Raw genomic sequence first — 12,851 nt, 5'->3', positions numbered from 1 at the left:
GGGATGGGAGTTTAGGAGGAGCAGCTCACTGCAGAATTGCTCTAGAGGGAGCAGAGGAGATGGGATGTACAAACCATGAGGCTCTGGGAAATGCTGGCTTTCAGTGCTGAACAGTGATTCCTGGTTCATGTTTGGAGTAATTAACCTTGCATCAGCCATCCTGGTAGAGATTTATATAAAGGAAAGTGCAAAACACATTCGGCAGGAATTCTAATTTATATTTCTGCCTGTGTCTTCCAGAAACCCTTTAGGAGGGAACTGGGCCCAGAAATGGGAGGTTAACTCAAGAAATAAATGATCTGTAAGCAAAATTATTAAAAGAAATAATCTCTGAGCTCTTTCATGTAGCACTAAGGGCTGGCTTATGTCTGGCTATGCTGTTGTCTCTTTCTTTGATGGAAAGGGAGATTATTCTTTGTCTTGTGGTACGCTGTGAATGGCTTGGAAATACATTCATTTCAAATGTATTAGTTGGTAAAGGATAAATAGAAAAGCTTGGTAAAGTCACATTTCATGTGCTCTCTATGTGGTCTTCTCAGACAAGGATACATTGGTAGAGCAGAACAGAGAAAGTACTGTTGGTTGTGAACCTACTTTATGGACAAGCAGAAAATCTTGATCTCAAGGCTTGTTAACCAGATGCTGTCAGTGGGGGCTATAAATTACTGATACTGTATATAAATATTTGTTTAAGAATATTTTCAGCTTACTTTTTTTTTTTTTTAATTCATTTGTTTCTTTTCATTCTACTTGCTTTGGACTGTCTTGATAGGAAAAAAATAACCAGTTTTTACGTTATTAACTTGGCCATGTTATTTTAAAGGCTTTTTTAGACCAATGAGAGTTTCTTGTCTATACTTAGTTAACATGCTTACACTTAGAAAAAGTGAAGTCATAGTTGTCTTGGACATGTTTAAACTTGAGTTGAAGCTTGGGCTCTCAGCTATTCCATATCTTCTCAGATGCACTGTTTTCCTCGTGTGGCTAGAATTTGAAAAAGTATTGTGATAGATATTTGTTAGCTGGCTTTTATCTAAAGACTATAAATGTTGTTCAGTTAGTTGTTATCTGGAGGTCTTTCCTCTCTTTTTTTTTTTTTTTTTTTTTTTTTTTGTCCCCTAGTGTGTAGCCTGAACTGAACCTGGGGAATTTATATCTGCATGGATGTGACCACATCATGTGGTGTGGGAGCATATTCCATAACAGCTATTAGTAATGGGCCTTGGGGACAGGGCAGGGGCTGAATTCTAGCTCCTGTAGTCATGCCACCTAGGTTTCTTTTTTAGGAGCACTGTGATGGTCTCGTTTCTGTCTGAATTGTTTTCTTTCAAAACTTGAAAGGAATAATTATTTTTATTTTACTATTCTGAAGGAGATTACTAATGAAAGGAAAGAGGTGTTTTTAAATTCTGCAGAGGTCCTTATGCTTAGTCAGAAGAATGAAGTAGTTATCTCTGAAATGCAATTCAGATAGACTGGGGTCTGAGCAGGGGCAATCTAATACGAAATACTAAACAAAGGTGTCTGAATATCACCTTTATGCCCTGATCTCTGTTGTCTGTCCTTGGCATAAGTTATTTTAAATAGGGTCCCCCCCACTGGATTTCAGCACTGTGTGTAATTACACAGCTATGTAAACAACAAATTGAACTTCAAAATATTTTTGAACCATTTTGGGAACTGACTCTGACCTGCTTTGAGGAGGAGGTTGGACTGGCTGACCTTTGAGGTCTTTTTTAACCTGAGTGACTGTGATCCTAGTCTACGAGCATCCCTTCTGATGGTGATGTCCATTATTTCTGTGGTACCCATTGCTTTTACACAGTGAATGAGGTGTAATAACTTCTATTTCCTAGATGATGTTTTCTTTATTGTTTATGGAAAGAAAATAGTTTACACAATCTCTTTGTTTCATTGTCTGTGTTTCTTATTTCCTTTGTCACCTGATACTTGCTTTATCTGTTAATCTGTGTGATTCCAGATATACTAAATAAATTATTACTTCATTACACACTGGGATTGTTTTTTTCAGAAATGGTGTCACCTGGAATTCCAGATTTTCTTTTTAAAAAGTACATTTAAAAGTTTATCTGCTAGAAAAGGGTAGGGCTATTTTGATTATGTTAAAGCAAATATGTCAGAATTTATATTCTCATTGGATTTCCATCATGCACTGTTGAAAACAGTTTTGTCCTGCCTGTGCTAGCAGCTAACAATGCATGTCACTAGCAATGAGTCATTTTCTGATGGCCTGGGAGTGTTCAGGTATTTCTGTTGTCTGCCTCTTCTCATATTGTATCTTCTTTTGAACTTGTGGTTTTTAATCTATATTGCTTTTTAGTCCTCTCTTGTATTTATTTGCTCATCTCTTTTTTTTTTTTTTTTTTTTTTTTTGTGATAAAGAAAATTTTCATCAGGAACTGTAGTGACAGGACAAGGGGGAATGGCTTCAAACTGTCAGAGAGCAGGTTTAGATTGGATGTTAGGAACAAATTCTTTGCTGTGAGGGTGGTGAGGCACTGGAACAGCTTGACCAGACAAGCTGTGGTACTCCATCCCTGGAAGTGTTCCTGGCCACTCTGGATGGGGCTTGGAGCAACCTGGTCTAGTGGCAGGGGGGTTGGAAGTTATATTTGCCAAACCTTGCCAGTCAAAACCATGAGAAGAGACAGAATGTGATGCTTTCTTTATAGAAAGCTATTTCAATTATCTGACTTACATTGCTATTCAAATTGTGGTTCTAAAAGCAAGCTTGCTAGATACGGCATCTTAGATGTAATGGCTTTGAATTTATCACAGTATGTTAATGTGGATATGCAGTTACTACACAAAACACATTTCTTGGCTGTGTGACATGCTGCCAACCTGTATTTGGGTCTAGATATGATCTGGTTCATGCTCACAAGAAGAGAAAGCAGGGGTGAGGAAATAGACTGTTTGGAAGCTTTTTTTATTTTATTTTTTACTTTTAGACGTGGAGTCTATCTCTAGAGAATGTTGTAGTACAGGCTAGAAATGAAGAACTTCCAAACCCCTTCAAATGTAGTAAAAAAAGGAGTCAGTCTTCTTCTGTTTAATCCTTTGGCATGGAAATTAGAATTTACAGAGAAATTATTCACAGAAGAGGGTGGTTTGAGTTGCTGTGTAGCATGGAAGCATAAAGGGATGCTAGAAGGTAAAATGCCTTTACATTTCAGTAGAATTGCCAGGCTAAGGAGAAATATTTGCATTTCCTTTTCTGCTGTTGTCCTTTTGTAGCTCAGTACTTAGCGCTTAATCTCAAGTTGTTACAAATGTAATATTTTTAGAAACCCATTGAATATTTTGGAAATAGCAGGTCTGCAGGAGTTGAGGAAAATGTTTGAGAAAGACAAACACATTTTTGAGCTTCTTAATATATCTGTCTTTACATTTTAAAATCAATGAAGTAACAGATCCAGATGTATGACTCAGAGTAACCAAGTAATACTTCTGTTGAGAAGCCCATGTCGTTTATTTCTCTGTGTGTTCCATCTGAAATTTTGGTGGGAGTATACTGGAATTGGTGACTTGTTTTATTTCTGAATTTCTCATGGTTGCTGTGAAGAAACATTCTCTCAAAGTTAGGAATGTAAATAGGGCCTATCACAAACAGATAGGGCTGCTTTGCTCAGTGTCTCTTGATTAACTCAAGTGTGGCATCCTTGAGTTAATCAATTTGAGCTTGGAAGAAAACAGTCCACCATATGTATAGACATAAGTTTTTATCTTAATCATTAAATCTATCACTTCTGTTGCTTTAAAAAAAAAAAAAAAGAAATCTGAGGAGAGACGACTGGTCCCATTTTTCCCATGTACATTTTCTTGGCAGAAGCATTGGCATAAACACTTCTTGCCTTGCCATTATGGTGACACGCGTTTGTGGAGATGTGTGAATCAGGGCAGGGAGCTGCTGCAGACACAATTGCTTTGCCTTTTCTCAGTGTCCAGCCCTGCTGCTTCTTGCTGGGTTGCCCTGTAGCAAGTTTGGTCTGGGAAGAAGAGGTATGGGGTGGGATCAGGTTCACTGGAACTGCTGCTGAACATATAATACTACTGAATGCAATTTATGGGCAGTTTGTGTGGAGAAGTAGTAATCAGTCAACATGACTGGTGTTGGACCACATCTGACTGTGCTGTCATAAAATTATACTTTTGCCTTCCTAAGATTTTTATGGCAATTAATGTGCTCTTACAGTAAAAGAACTAAATCTCACCCTTTGATGTGAGAGAAAATACATCCCCAAAGAAGGGGAAAAACAAGGTCAATTGATATGGCTTCATACCTGTTAGCTTGGATCTTGGGTCACACGAACAGCAGGGGAAAATACTGAGAGTCATTTATTATTATTATTTTAACCAGCTGTTACTAAATTACAACTTGTTTGTGCTAGCATACTTAAACTTGTCAGGCGACCCATTACCTTCTAGGTTAGAACCTAAAGTTTTTAACAGTGTAACATGAGAAACATGCAGGTTTAAGGTACAGCAGCACAGACCATGTGAATTGATGGAGGGTCAGTCATGCTGCAGGGGTATCACCTGGAATGGTACCATGAAAACAGGCAATTTTGGGATAGATGACACACAGAAAACTTGGTAGTCCAGCCGTGCTTAACCTAATGACGCTAAACACTCCTTTTATTAAAATACATTTTGGAAAACACACAGCTTCTGTCTGCTGTTTGATATCTTCTTTGGTTGAAGAAGAACTTACTTTAATTGGTCTGAGAATTACTGGGTAGAAAAGTGTTTAAATTCAGCAGAGATGGATGCTCAACAGGGGCTTGTCCTGGCTGAACCTGAAGGACTGTGAGTGTGAAAGGGAAGAGGCAAAGTGATTAATGCCTCAGTAGGGGCTTTGCAATTCACCACTTGGTTGGACCAAGGCAACCAACCCTCACTGCAAAATAAACCCCTGACATTCACCATCTCAGCTAAGGTTTAGAATAACATATTTAACCTTCTCATTGCAGCAGACTGAGTGTGCTAATACGTGTGGTTACAGAGATGTGCTGATAAGCCAGAGCTTGATAGCACCTTGTAGCCAAATATATTTATGTGTCCGTACCTGTACTAACTTGGCACAATGGCTCTCATACAATAGTTACTTGTTTCAGAGTAAACACCTGGAGATTTTTTCATGTGAGTGCTTTCTTTTTAAAATTTTATCTTCATCTTTGTAGAATGAGTTTGATAAAAAAACTTTCCTGTAGGCTGGGCACCTAGAACATGTTCCAGTTGAAAATGGAAGGAGAGGGAGCATTGGTCCACTCCCTCTACCTGGGTAGATGGCATTCTGAGAATCAGTGTGGGAATTTGGGTTTGTTTTGTTCAGTCTTAGAGATGAAATGGTATCTTTGAGTTCCTAGGTGCATTTATTGAGAATTTCTCTAACCAGTACTCATAAGGCAATACTGAACTTACTTGCTTGTCCACAACCGATTAACTATGTCCAACTGCAGCTTGGTGTGACAGAAGATAATTTGATAAGAAAAAAAATATTAAGATGAGTGAGAAAATAGAGGTGATGCATGGTCTTACTTTGTTTGGCAGAGAAGTCAGATTATTGTCAATGTGTCAACCTGTGTCTTGCAGATGTCTGATACTTAAACAAATTTTAAGAAAACTTGAGATTGACAGAAGCATTACACAACAGCTGCTTCAGGGTTTTTGCGTGAAGGGAAGTTGAACAAAGGTAGTTGCGTTACTGCTCAAATTGGCAGGACCCATTGGTTTGCAAGTATCTATCAATGCAAGTGAAGTGACACTTGCGTAATGTTTTCTTGATTTGTTTTTCTCTCTGTAGGAGAATAAAATTGGCAGGGAGCATTTGGAGGATTAGGAAAGAGCCATTTGTAGATGGACATTTGTCAAGCTTTGCTTTCTTAGCTTGTCCAGTCCAGATCGTTTTAGAGAAGTGTAGAGCAGCCTGGAAAACGTTGGAGGAGCGTGAGAGGGGGAGAGAAAATACAGAAAACTAAAACACTAACTAAAACCACAAAAATAAACACCAAGAAGTTTCACCTCAACATGAGGAAGAACTTCTTTACGTTGAGAGTGGCAGAGGACTGGCAGAGGCTGCCCAGGGCAGGCACGGAGTCTCCCTCGCTGGAGACATTCCAAACCCACCCGGGTGCGTTCCTGTGTCACCTGCTCCAGGTGACCCTGCCTTGGCCGGGGCTTTAAGTAGTTGATCTCCATCCCAAAGGGTCCTGTGATTCTGTGGAAGAGGAAAGAAAAAAAAAAAAAAAAAAAAAAAGGCGATCCCCGGAGTCCCACGTTAATCTTTCACGCGTGAAACCCTGGCTTTCCCAGAGCAGCCCCAGCAGCCGAGGAGGGGCCGCCAGGAAAGCGGCTGGCGTCTATGGAAACGTAACTTTTGGTTGCGCCGCTTTGTTAAATGGGAAAGTGCGGGCGCGGGGGGAAGGGAGCGGGAGCGCTGCCGCCCGCCGCGCCCGGAGGTGCTCCCGGACAGGCCGGGGGAGCGGCAGGGCGCTGCCGCTCGGCTCCTCCCGGGCCGGCCCCGGGACGTGAGGGCCCCGCGGGGGTGCGGGGCGGGGGCCGGCCCGGGGGAGCCTCCGGCGGGGGCGCTGCGCCTCCGGCCGCCGCCGCTCCGCCTCCCGAGCGCGGGCGGCCCCGCTCCTGCCGCAGCGCTCCGGTCCGCACATTGGCGGCGCCCGGCTGCGTCGGATCTACTTTCTCTCCCTCGGCTCCCTTTTTTTTTTTTTTTTTTTTTTTCCCCTCCTCTTCTCTCTCTCTTTTTTTTTTTTTTTTTTTTAATTCCCTCCCTTTCCCCTCCCCTTCCCCCCGCTCCCCTCCCCCTCCGCCCTCCTCCGCCGGCGGCCCCAGCCTGGTTCGGGGAGGATCCCGGAGCCGAAGTTCCGCGGCGATCGGGGCTGTGGCGCATCGCTCCCCGGCGGCGCCGCCATGGGGGGGGCCCTGTAGAGCCGCCCGAGGCCCCGGGGCAGCGGCCGGGGGAGCGCCGAGCGAGCGGCACGAACATGGCAGACCGCGGGCAGTGCTGAGCATCGCCGTCTCCGCTGCGCGCTGGGCTCGGGCCCTGCCATGTAAATAACTTCTCTTCCCTCCGGATCGCACCGGTGCCAGCCCCTCCATTTTCCAGAGGGGATTTGCGAGCGGTTCCGCGGCGCTGGGCGATGTCGCGCAGGGCCAGCTCGCCGGGGGTGAGTACGGCTGGCGCTGAACTTCTTTGTATCGAGGGCGGGCGGTGACAGCGGGAAGCGGCTCCCCGGGGACGGGGGGACCCGCCGGGACCGGGCGGCAAACTTGGCGTGGGGACTGGGCGCCGCTGACACTCGGCACGGCGGATTCGACGCCGTTCGGTCAAAAAAAAAAGAAAAAAAAAAAAAAAAAAGAAAAAAAAAAAGAAAAACCCGGACCCGCGTCCAGACGTGGGTGTAGAGGTTCAAGTTACACGCTCGGTGGATAATCCGCGGCCGTTCACGAAATAAAAATAAGGAAAAGGAGGGTGGTGGGTGGGAGAAAGAACCACAAAAGCCCCGCTCGCTCTGACCCGGGCGCAGCCGGGCATCCGGTCAGCGCTGCCCTGGGTACACCTACACACGTGTGCCCGCAGATAGCCTTTAAAAAATACGACTTTACATGGATACCTATAGCACAACTATTTATTTTTCCTTTTATATTTTTTGTCGCTTCCTGATGTAAATACTAGAGAGACGGAAAATGGAGATAGGGTTAATTTTTCTTTAATATTTCGAAGTATTCGGTGCACGCTATTTTTGAAGAATGTGCCATTTTAATTTTGCATGCTTTCAACGCGTACCTTTATAGTGTTAATTTTAGGTGATTCTCTCACTGGTTTAAACTGTAGTTCTAAACTAAGAGAGAAAAATAAAGACGCTTGAAAAAAATAAACTATGTTTCTAGCGCATAATGGATGGTCAGACCATCATATATGATGATTTTTATGTGAGCAAATAGGTCATAAGTCAAAGTAAGTGTTATGTAACTGGCTGGCTTTAACAAACTTGGTACAACTGTAAAGAAAACAAGTCTATTTCCTTTTTTTTTTTGGGCAGTATGAGAGGCTGGCTATCCCTTTTTCCAGTGGCCTTACTTTGTAGCAGGCTGATTGAAAAAACCCACCCAACGTAACAACCTCTGCTTTCAAAATACGAACCAGTTAATTTGTGTAGTGTTTTGTATTTTCCTGAAAAACTCTTTCGGTCTTGTGCCTAATTCTGGATACTAAACACTACTCACCAGTAAATCATTAGTTAACACTCTAACTGGATTCTTACATAATTGAAAAGCGTTCCTGAGTTAGTTTAGATTTTTGTTTAGCTTCATTTTCTTTTTCCTTAGAATAGTGTTACTTGGCGTAGAGCTGTTGAAAGAACTGAAGATCAGTATGAAAATGGTTTGGGGTTTTTTCATGTGAAGAAATAAAGCAGTAGTGGGTTCGTACTCCTGTAGCAAAACTGAAACAACTGGGCAGACATTTAAAGGTTCTCAGTGACTCTGTACAATGCTGGGTATTGAAGTGCACACAGCTCCTAAGCTGGAGGTTACGTGCAGGGGTCTTTGTGCTGAGTGTATATCATGGTGATGGTTTGTGTGTGGTGTTTGATGCTCCTGCACAATAAAATACACTTGCTACAGAAAATAACTGCAGCTTTCAGACTGCTGAGTGGAAATATTTCAACCATCTACTTGTAAGAGAGAAGCAGGAGACAAGACAGACTTTTTTCTCAGTGCTGTATGATCAGCTACATCTAAGTGCCATTCAGTAACTTCACTGATGACTATTGTACATTTGTTTTTAAAAGGTTTGGTTATACATCTTTTACTGCTTTGTTGTAAATGGCCTTTCTTTTGAGAATATACATGGAGTTCAAGTATCTGTAGTTTTTAGTTCCTTGCCTCACTTACAGGTCATCTTTATAAACTGTTTTATGACTCTTCTTTTGTTTTGTCTGTTCTATGCAAAATAATACCTAATATTCTGCCAGCATCAAATATAGATGCTTTTAAGTCAAAATACTTTATTTTTTTGTAGGAATACTATTTAATTTTGTATAATTATTTTGTCAGACTTTACATTGACTTTATTCTTTTTTCCTTTTTTTTTCCTTTTTTTTTTCAAAATTTTTTTTCCTGTATTATTTTCTCCCGAGCATAAACTCCTGCAGAGTTTTGGCAAAATGTTCTCTAGAAGCTTTTTTTTTTTTGAGGGGAGTACACAGGGGGTGATATTACTGTCGTTTACATAATATACCAGTAGAAAGTAGTTGCATCATGTACAGTTTCTTAATGTGACCGTTCATTGGACTTGCCTGAAAATGATCTCTTAAGGGTAAATGGCAGAGCAGAAATTAAAAGCAGCCATGTATTTGTTTCTCCTTTTGTTTTAGGCTAAAAGGACCATTCAGTATGTGCTTTACGTATATTTCCAGACTTAATGTTTTTAATTTATTCAGCTATTTAAAAATAATAGTAAAAGTGTTCTTTTCACATCACTGCTGTTAAATCTTACGGCTTTGCAATTCTGGTGGATAGAAAACTCTTAGCATGGAGGAGTATGTACTTGATATATGCCATTTAGTATAAAACACATAGCCCAAGAGGATGGGGGACTGGCTCTGGAGTATTGTCAAAAGCATACTCTAAAAAAGCTGAAAGACACTCTTTTGGTTTTTTTAGGCAGTTCCAATCTTAGTAATTACTAAAGCTCCTGGAAACCCTGGGACATAAGGTGTTTGAAGAAGTACTGAAATCCAGTTTGACAGTGGGCCTTCAGCTAGTCTTTTATAATTCTGTCTTTCCTCTGCGAAATCCTTTTGGCATGTTGTGGTTCTCTGGCAGGATCCCAGCGTGTGATATCACAGATATCAGATGTCTCCTTGCGATTCATGGCATTTGCTGCTCCCTGGGACGGCTGAGGTGAACCAGGAAATGTCATGGAAATTCGCTGGGGAAAGCGTGGCAGAGGAGCTGTCATGTGGCTTTGGGAATAGGTGAGCGCCTTCTGTTTGACAGCGTTCACGTCTTTGTGTTTGGTAATCTGATGTGGAATGTATTCAGCAAACAGATGTGTCTTTTAGTGGTCTCGACAGATTTTTTTTTTCCCTGACATCTCAGATGGAGTTGAGTGGCGAAACATCACAGTTAAGCTTTGTCATTTGGAAATATCTTTGACTAAAAAAATGGAGCATAATTATTTGTGGCCTTCCTCGTTAGATTTTTTTTTTTTCCATCTCAGTGTTGAGGTCCAAAGCCAGGCACAAGCATAGATGATATCATGCATTTGGAGGATATTTGGCTCCTCCATAACGTCTGTTGGAAGTTAGTCATAGCACTCTGTGTTTCTGTCTGTCTCTTCAGGGAAGTCTCCCTCTTGTTTGTACTCACTGGTGAAATGTTACACAGTAAGTGTGGCTTGTGCTGATGGTGCTTTTGTAATACAGCTAGAAAATAAAATATTTCACGCTGGCCTCTTTGTCCAGTGTCTTCATCCTGATTTCCAAGCATTAAAAGGTGAATACTTGTGTAATGTTACTTAATTAGAAAAGATAAAGGCATGGAAGAAAAGAAGAGTCTGCTTGTGTATTTATTTGTTTGTTTGGCCAGGACTTGCAGTTCTTGGGTATCATTCAGTTTCAGGAATGAATTCTTTGTTTTAGATGGAGCTCTAGGTGCTCCTTCCAACCACACACACTTCCATGTTGTTTTTACTCTGGATCTTCCTTTTTCTCTATTTTTTCCCCCTCTTTTAATTTCTAGGCCCCAAATGCCCCGATAGTATAAAAAGAGATGGTAGGTTGCTTTTGAAAGACTCTGTTCAGGAAGAAGTGCATGTGAGAGCAGGTTATTACTGCCTGCTTTATAATTAACCAGTTTGCAGTCTCTGTTAGCGTATAATATCAGATGCTGTAGAGAAAATGGACAAATTTTGAAAAGGGCAGTTCTGGGAATAATAATTTGGTGTGGGATCTGTTTGAGGTGGAGTTAGACCAAGAGGAAAGGGAGCTGTATTTTTTCCAGAATTCAGAAAACCTCAAACAGAATTCTTATTTAGGCTTACAGTTCTGCAGAAATCTGCCGCCTTTGAATCAAGTGACTTGTGAGGGTACTGAGTTTAATACAATTTGAAGGCTTTTTTGAAGCAGGAGGAACAAGAGGAAAGGATGTGATGTATTTAGTGGAACAAAGAGGATGGGGCCAGTGGGAAGGGGTGGGTTGGATGGGACTATGCAAGGATGGTGTATCTGGAGCAATGAGAAGGAATAAGGTCAGAGCTTTATTTTAGTCACCTTGCCCTTAGGCTTGAGTGGGGCAATTTTGTCAGCATGGTTTTGTGGCACTACTGAGAATGTATTTAGCATGCAAGAAGACACCAGCAGTGGTCAAGGAGAGTGATGAGGGAATGAATGAACCTAGAATATTTTCTAACGTTTTCAAAGGTCCTTGATCTGGGTCAAATAATAGGTGTGCTAGGTGTTGTCACTGCCATGTCAGCCTTGCCTTGTGTACAGAAGGTTTAGTCACAGTTGTGGCAGAAGTCATTGTGCCACAACTGTGACTAAGTGTATGTTCAGGGCTGCCATAAAATGGAGGTCAGGATTGAGCAGTAAGAACTACTATTAACCTTTGAGACGCTGTTCTCATTGGGAACGTTTCACTTTGGCTTTGCAGTATTTTAGTAGAAGGCTGATTGCATGTAGGAAGGGGTACAGAAACAAGGTGGAGGGTTTCTGGAAGCATCGTGGGTTTGCAGTGCTCAGGAAAAAGGAACCCAGAGTTACAGGAATATAATCTGGAAGACAGATGGGAGATGGATGTTGAGGGGCATGGATTTCTGCCTTTCCCTTTCACCTTAATCCACCTTGGTGAGGTAGCTTGTCTGTAAGCACTAATGTGTATTTAGTTGCCTTTTCCTTTCTGTTTCCTTGTCATCTTTGTTTTCACCTTGTTAAAGGAAGCCAAGATTTTTAAATTAAGAAAAATAAACAGTGTAGGGAGCCATGTGAAGACATTTTTATGCAGCTCCAGAAACAACTATTACAACTTGAAGTTTAGTTCTTGGAAGAAGAGAGTGATGGTGAGGAAGTCTGGAAGGTGTTTTTTTTTTGTATCAGGGTACAGTCCTGCATTAAAAAATCCTTGAAACTGGGCTGGGGAGAGCAGTCTGCTGTATAGATTTTGTTCAGGTATTTATTAGTCAGCAAGATGTAAAATAGTTAGACACATCTCTTTTTTTCTTCTGGTATATTTGTCCTCAGATAGTAAAATCCACCTGGAATGATGAGGAATGTTTAGCTATGAGGAGTTAGTGAATTACTTTCTTCCATTTTTTCAGAAATGCATGTAGATATTGAACGTGTCTTGATGGCTGTGGTTTAGTAGCTGCGATGGTTGTGTCAGTTTTCCATAGAAAGTTTTAGAATCCTGGAGCTGAACTGGTGAGAAGCTTCTATTTCGGGCCATTCTATTGCTTCCCTTGGGGGTATTTTGAAAATGGTTGACTCCAGTTGAGTTTGTTACCAGAAAGTCAGAGTTGCTGGGCTGTGCTGTGTAGCCAGGGATGGCTCTGGCCAGTTCTGATGTCTCATTCACCCATGTTGATGAAGATAGTTGGCTGCTGTTTTCTCCGGTGAAAGCTGAGAGATGAAAAGGTTAGGGAGAAGTAGTTCCCCCTGATAATTGATAGACCTACATAAAGTTGATATCTAAACCATCCTATATTATATTTATTTCTTTCCTCATGGCTGCCTAATCTTCAACATCTGCTGCTGACAGCTTTGCCAGTACTACAGAAGAGTTTTCATTATTGATGCCTCTGGACCTCC

At 41.7% G+C, this 12,851-nt stretch overlaps 1 protein-coding gene across 10 annotated transcripts in view; it reads left to right on the top strand.

The window, feature by feature from the left end:
* Positions 1 to 12,851, top strand: part of KMT2C (lysine methyltransferase 2C) — a 191,358-nt gene that overhangs the window by 11,083 nt on the left and 167,424 nt on the right. Inside the window, exons 1-2 of one of the 10 annotated variants that reach the window (XM_041714345.2) lie at positions 6,827 to 7,205; positions 9,868 to 10,019. The exons of 8 other annotated variants lie outside the window; for them this stretch is intronic. In XM_041714345.2, coding sequence (XP_041570279.2) covers positions 9,898 to 10,019 — 122 coding nt within the window. In that variant the 5' untranslated portion in view covers positions 6,827 to 7,205; positions 9,868 to 9,897. Of the gene's footprint in view, positions 1 to 6,826; positions 7,206 to 9,867; positions 10,020 to 12,851 lie in introns of those variants that run through there. One more of the 10 variants, XM_030264246.4, reaches the window with a different exon arrangement.

Source organism: Taeniopygia guttata, chromosome 2 (genome assembly GCF_048771995.1).
Source record: "Taeniopygia guttata chromosome 2, bTaeGut7.mat, whole genome shotgun sequence".
Lineage (NCBI taxonomy): Eukaryota > Metazoa > Chordata > Aves > Passeriformes > Estrildidae > Taeniopygia > Taeniopygia guttata.
This window is presented reverse-complemented; position numbering and strand designations above follow the sequence as displayed.